Source organism: Caloenas nicobarica, chromosome 18 (assembly GCF_036013445.1).
Source record: "Caloenas nicobarica isolate bCalNic1 chromosome 18, bCalNic1.hap1, whole genome shotgun sequence".
NCBI classification, from domain to species: domain Eukaryota; kingdom Metazoa; phylum Chordata; class Aves; order Columbiformes; family Columbidae; genus Caloenas; species Caloenas nicobarica.
In genome coordinates, this window is record NC_088262.1 from 10,315,596 (window position 1) to 10,322,540 (window position 6,945).

The 6,945-nt window shown below is 50.5% G+C and overlaps 1 protein-coding gene across 1 annotated transcript; it reads left to right on the forward strand.

The window, feature by feature from the left end:
- Positions 1–2,525: 2,525 nt before the first annotated feature.
- LOC135996300 (fas-binding factor 1 homolog) lies at positions 2,526–6,945 on the forward strand. Its single transcript, XM_065648122.1, is given in 7 exon segments — positions 2,526–2,678; positions 3,122–3,259; positions 4,834–5,007; positions 5,193–5,316; positions 5,422–5,566; positions 5,922–6,045; positions 6,629–6,945. Coding segments are annotated over 7 exon segments (1,086 nt in total). The 3' UTR covers positions 6,857–6,945.

The window sequence follows — 6,945 nt, forward strand, 5'->3', positions numbered from 1 at the left end:
GTGCACAGACTGTGGGGCTTTAAAAGCCGAAGTCTCTTTTGTCTCATGCTCCTCCTGCTGAGAGGCCCCAAGTCCAGACCGTTTCTTTGCTGTTATGCAGTTATTTATGGAGATCCTGAGGAAAGCGCCCTACAACACTTCACCTCTGCCGGCATCCCGACCGTCCTCCCTTCTCTGGACTGAAGAGAAGCTGCTAAATTAATGTAGACTGGGATTAAGTTACAAAGATGTCCCCATGGTTAACCAACGACAACATGGCAAATGCTTTCTAACCACCTGCAAAACGAGGGGATATTTTTCAAGTTTTAAATCGTTCTGCCTGACAAAGAGACCTGAAGATTAAGGAACACGTTGTTTAGAAGCAGAGCGCTTAGCTTATATTTGACTAGTAATTAATAGTAAGAAACTCATCCGTTATAACTAACTTCATACTAACCTTATGTTAGCTCACAGGAAGGAGATTGGGGAACCACCTGGTGATAATGTGAATAGAGAAACCTTGCTGACATATTATATTCAGTCGCCATTGTATAAATTAGATGATGAGGAAAAGTGGCCTCTGAATGAAACTCTGAATTATGCCACGTGAACGTTATTCTTGAAGAGAGAAGGAAAGTGGGCTCAGGTCATGTATGCTGATACGTTTTTCACTTTGCGAAAACCCCCAGAGTGGCAGGCAGAATGCGGTATTAACTTGCCACCACAGGATCCAGCTGTGTTCACATGAAAAAGGGAGCGGAATAAAGCTCAGGGGAAGTTGAAACGATGCCGTTCAGCGTGTAGAATAAGACAGGAAACTCCCCTGATGAGAGGGGAGGGCGAGATAGAAGAGTGTGTGTCCCCACGGGGTGTAGAATTGAAGATTATTTGCCCTGCCCTTCCGAGGTGGTGAAACTCAGGAGAGAGACGAGGAAAACAGGGAAAAGAATCAGAGTGTTTAGTTGATACTGGAACGTCTCATTCAGTTTTGAATCAGGAATTGATACCATTAGATGAAGATTTTGTAACTGTTGTGGGAGCTACTGGCCAAGAAGAGAAAGCTTTCCTCAACAGCCAATGAAATAGAAATTGGGAAAACAAATTGGAATTCCTAAGTTCTCATCTATGCCTGGGTCTCCAAAACTGTTACGGAGACGAGACTTATGAAAACAATTGCAAGCAATAATAACATTCAAGCAAGGTGAAGTGACATTCAAGATAAAAGAATTGAGCTTTTAAATTTGGCAGTGATTCAAACTGACAAGCAAAGCCATAGACCTCAGGAAATGTTGGATCGAGTATTTCCAGGGCTACGGGCTTCAAGAGTTCCTAGTAAATCAAAGAATGCAGAACTTGAGAGCGGGGAAGCTCCTCCAGGAAATGAGACTTTGTGATCTCCTGATAGCCACAGAAACCAAAGAAGACCGTATGCAATGCACTGTAAGTTTGCTAAATTTTGTGAGATGTAGTGGGTGTCGAGCTTCCCAACAGAAAGCCCAGCTGATACAGCACCAAGTGACTTATCTGGGATTCGAGATCTCCGGAGGGCAGCCAGGGCTGGGGATGGAGCAAAAAGAAGCTATTTGCTGGACATTTCTTAGAATGGCACGTTGGTGCAGACTTGGAGTTTATAATTTTGGACTTTTAGTAAAGCTTTTGTATGAACCGTGAAACAAAAAGACTTCCAAGTTGAATTGGACAAGAGAAGCATTTGAGGGCATTTGCACAACTAAACCAAGAACCTGGGTCTCCCAGATATCACCAAGCCGTTTTAGTTATACTCACACGAAAGGCCAAGCATTGCTTGGCGTGTTCTAGCGCAGCAATTGAGTCCTCAGAACCGAGCGGTGGCTGCTTCCCTAAGCAGTCAGATGAAGCGAGCAAAGGCTGGCCTGGATGTCTTGGAGCTGTGGCAGCTCTTGCACTCGCTGTATAGGAAGCTCCTGAGTTCACCAGGGGACAGAAAATGACCGTATTGGTGTCCCACACAGTCACAACCGTACTGGAACCAAAAGGTACCCATGGGTTATCTCGCTGGAGATTCCTGAATACCAGGCGGTATTGGTGGAACAAGGTGATGTGAATATTGCCATTACCAACATTGTCAATGCAGCCCCTTTCCTCAGTGGATCTGTTTCAGAGCCTGTGGTCCAGGATTGCTTGGAAACAATGGGAGCTGTTTACTCCAGCAGACGGCATTTAAAGGAACAGGAAGACGCTGAAGACTCCTGGTTCACTGATGGAAGCAGCTTTGTAAAGCAAGGAGTACATAAAGCTGGGTATGCCCTACCAACTACCCACGAGGTAATCGAAGCTAAACCTTTGCCTCCTGGGGCTTCTGCCCAGACAGCTGCACACGCACGAGCTTTAGAATTATCCAGAGAGAAGAAGAGTAATATTTGCACTGATTCCAAGTATGCTTTGGGAGTGCTGCAAGCCCATGGACCATTTGAAAAGGCCCAAGTTTATTAACAGCACAAGGAGAACAGATTAAACATGGTACTCCAATTGTCGGAAGCCGGGCTGTTACTGGACAAGTTGCCGTCATGCATTTCAAGGAGAATCGAAAAGGAGACACTGATCAGGAAGCTGGAAATAAATTGGCAGCTGATACTGCGAGACAAGCTGCTGAAAAGACAGAGAGAGATATGAGAGCGATGTCTCCGATCCCGGGTGGCTGTCTCCTCGAACCACCATCAGTAAACTCTACCTTGCGGTATGTGAACAGAGACCTTCTCAGGTTGGCCAGAAGCATTCCCCTGCCCAACTAGTAAAGCTGGAAAAGTAACTAAAGCTTTGTTAAATGAGATCCTACCCCGATCTGGGGTACCCGCTGTGATGTCCTCTGATAGAGGGCCCCGTTTTGTTGCACAGGTAGTGCTGCAAGTCAGTAGAGCATCAGAGATCGATTGGCAGTTGCCAACTCTCTACAAGTCTTAAGCAAGTGGGCAGGTGGAAAAGAAACTGAGTTATATAATCGAACAGCAGATAAACAGAATTTGTCAAGAAACTAACTGGAAGTAGAATCAAGCACTACCTTTAGCGCTGCTCAGAATTAGAGTGAAGCCTCGAGCCAAAGAAAACTGAAGTCTTTTCTTTCAAGCCAATAGATGAAGTTTCCGTTAAAGCTTTTTCATGTCAGCCTTCAGAAGAGAAGTGGAATGGGCTGTTCCAGGTATTGCTGCCGGCCTTTACTGCCATCAAGATTAAAGAGCAACCTGCCTGGATTCAGTATTCAAGAGTGAAGAAAGCAGCAGATAAGAAACAGACGTCGGAGCCAGTAGGACCTTCCGCTGTCCAATTCTCTCAGCGTTGATCTCAGTGACTCTAAAAAGTACGAGTGCAGTAACAAATGCTTTTACTCCAAGGTGGCCTTTACACGGGTCTTTAGTGAAAACTATTATAGCCCAACATGAACTAAAGGAAAAATGTGGACAGGTCGAATCTGAAACAACTAAATATCCCTCGTTAGCATTATTGGTGATAATTATAGTCTTGCCAATAGTGAATTTTGCTTTTGGTACAAGCTAAAGACTCTTACAAAGCAAATTTGGGCTTTGCCCACGGTATTGAAATAGGAGCAACCGCAAATCCTTTTGGGAATCAACTAAAGTATGACATGAAGTCACTGAAGATGATACATCTTGGAGTTCTGAAGAAATTTGGCATAAGCTTGCTTCATGGCTACGGATTCGACCTAGTCAAAGTAGCTGTTGATGTTTGTGACTCTAATGTTAATGCTAATAATTTTTACTTGCATTACGCGACAATGCTCGATTAGGTACTGTTGTGGGGTGACAAAGAGCTATGCCGTACCGCAACCCGAGATGATAATATTTTGTAGATCTCTATTGCAAAAGAATTTTGGCTTTGGTTTGGATACACTTTGGGTTTGGTTATGCACTTTAATGCCTAAAGACACAGTAGAAGCTGCTGTGGCTTGAACTTACCTGTCTTCTATCAGAGGACATCACAGCGGGGACCCCAAATCGGGGTATGGTCTCATTTAACAAAGCTTTAGTGACTTTTCCAGCTTTACCAGTTGGGCAGGGGAATGCTTCTGGCCAACCTGAGAAGGTCTCTGTTCACATACAGTCTTGTGGTCCCTCCCGCCGAGAGGCCCCTGTCCGGACTGTCTCTTTGCTGTACCTTTTAAGTTGTTTTTAATCTTGTAAAGAGATGATTTTTTAAATACTAACGTGTGAGACTCTGCTATGGGAAACCTGGGGTCAAGAACATTTCTGCGACAGTTTTGTGCACGTGAATCTGCATGTGGCACTACTTTGCTCATGGAGCTGGGAAGGAAATACTCGTCCTTCTCTGGAGCCTCTGCTTCCTTCAGCTTTCCAGAAGACACATTCGTGTTTTCCAGCACCCCCTTCTTTTGCTGCCCTGCAGAAACTCCTTTGGCCTCTGTTCCATCCCCAGCACAAGATAGTGATACTGCTCTGAGGACAAAACCAAGTAGTACTAATCAACCAGGTGCTGATAATAGACGTTCTGCCCTTCTTTCAACTGTTACTATTTTTGTAGCACTATCTCAAAGCATTTTGCAACTGTTAATTATGGGGATTTGATGTGAAAACCCACATGCAGTGATGGTAGAAACTGGAAATTTGTCCTGGAATGATGGAGTCAGTATTTGAGGGGAGAAATCAGTTGCCCAAGGTCGTTAGGTCTTCAGTGAGAACATGGAGAACGTGTGCAGTGACCTGCAGAACCGGGGGCTGTTGCTCTGCACCCAAAGCGGCCACAGGAGGAGCTCAACAGGGGCTCTGCCAGCCCTTGGGAAGACGTGAGATGGTGTCAGGGACAGGGCAGGTGATGCATCGGTTTCCCCCGTGCCCACCCTAGGAGCGGGCAGAGCCGAAGATGCAGGGCCAGGAGCTGAAAGCCAAGGAGGAGCAGCTGGCGAGAGACAGGCAGAGGCTGGACGAGGCCTGGCAGGAGCTGAGGCTGGAGAAGAAGGTGAACGGGGCCGCGCTGCGTGTCCAGCAGCAGGAGGAGCTGACGAGAAGCGCCAATGAGGTAAGCGCAGCGTCTGCACCACGGTTCGCAGCCGAGCACGGGCCGGCAGCACAGCCGGGGTCTCACAGCCTTCCTGAAGTCGTGAATCCTGTGCCGGGAGGGGAACAAGGGGACGCGCAGAGGAGCCCCAGCCCAGGGCAGCGAGGGTCCCTGTCCCCAAGCTCCCCAGCCGCTCTGCCTTGCAGCTCTTAGCCCAGAAGCACGCGGAGGGGGAGCGAGCCCTGGGGGAGGCACGCAGGATGGAATCCCAGTTCCGCGACAAGCTGCAGGTCCTGCAGCAGCAGCAGGAGCAACTGAAGCAGCAGGAGCGTCTGCATCAGGGAAGTGTCTCCTCACCCTCCCAACTGGGCCAGGGGCCACGGTGCACAAGGCCTGAAGCTTTTCTGACAGCTTCTCTCTCTCCCTTTCTCCCAGAGACCGCGCAGCAGCGGCTGAGCACGGCTCACCAGAGGAGACGGCATGAATAGCCCCGTGAGGAGCTGCCCAACCACCCTGTGACACCGCTGACCACAGCCCAGGACCTCGGTGCCCCGACCGATGGTCTCTCCAGCACCCTGGCTGAGGCTTCCGCACGCTGCAGGTGGGAAGGGACTTGCCGGGGGGCAGCTGCGCTTGTACCTGTGTCTCAGGAGGCTTGGGATGGTCCTGGGGGCTGGTTTAGTGCCCCTGCATATAAACCTCAGGTGCGAGTTGCCCTCTCGTCCTCTGCAGGGGCTCAGCGGAGCTCTCTGAGCCAGGGCAGTGCCTGGAGGGGGCAGGAGGGGAGAGGCAGGCGAGTTAAAGCCCGTTTGTCCTGGGAGGCTGGGGAGGACCCCGCTGCAGGGACACGCAGGCAGCAGAACAAGGGATGCTGTGGTGTCTACGTCTGCAGTTCATCTAATGGCAGCATCTCGCACTCCGGCTCCTGTTCCAGACTTTCTGCCTCCCACTAGGACGCTCCCTCGGCACAGCCCGCGGGATATCGGGGAGTCCCTGCCCGTGGCCGACAACCCCGTGCTCAGTGCCCAGGTGCAGCTGCTGAAGTTCCAGGCCCAGTGGGTGAGGCAGGGGAGAGCGGAGCTGGAAGGGGCTGCGGAGCTGCTGGCGGAGCTGGGCTGGGTGAACCCGACAGGGCCCTGAGAGCCTCGGGGGTCTCCTGAGATCAGGGCTGAGCCCTGGGCTGGGCCGGGTGGGCTGGAAGGAGCCGCGGGCAGCCAGAGGAGTGACAGCAGAGGCAAGGAGAGGGGGATGCTCGCAGCTTGTCTCAGGCTGGCTCCACGTCCAACCTGAGATGGACATCGTCCTCGGCTCGAAGGGGTTGCCCTCTGCTCAGCCCTTCCCTGGGTGGGAGACGCTGGCTCTGCTGGACTCTGGCTTTGTGGTGTCCCCATCCTGTGCCGTCAGGTCCCTGCTGGGTCTTTCCCCAGGCAGGGACGCTCTTGGAGGCTTCCCCTGCGGGTCTTGCTCAGACTGTGAGGTTCTAGGCTCTGGAGGAGCCAGGGCGGGGTCCCCTTCATGGGGGGCCATGGTACGAGGGAGGCTTTGGGATCCTTCTCTTGTTGATGAGCAACACCTTGGACTGTGACCCTGTTTCTGTGGCACTTTCTGGGATCATTCCCACCCATCCTTCCTCTCTTCTCAGGAGGATGATTACTTAGAAAGGGAGAAGATCTTCTTGGAGTCCCTCAAGAAAGCTCGATACAACACTTCATGTCTGTCAGCATCCCGTCCGTCCTTCTGCCCTTCTCCGGACCACGATTTCTTTGAGGTTACGCAGTTATTTCTGGAGATCCTGAGGAAAGCGCCCTACTGCACTTCACCTCTGCGAGCATCCCGGCCGTCCTCCCTGCTCCTGACCACCATTTCTTAGAGGGTTTCTTAAGAGAAATGGGTTTAAAAGCCCAAGTCTCTTTTGCCTTGTGTTCCAACCCCTGAAAGGCCCCCAGTCTGGACTGTTTC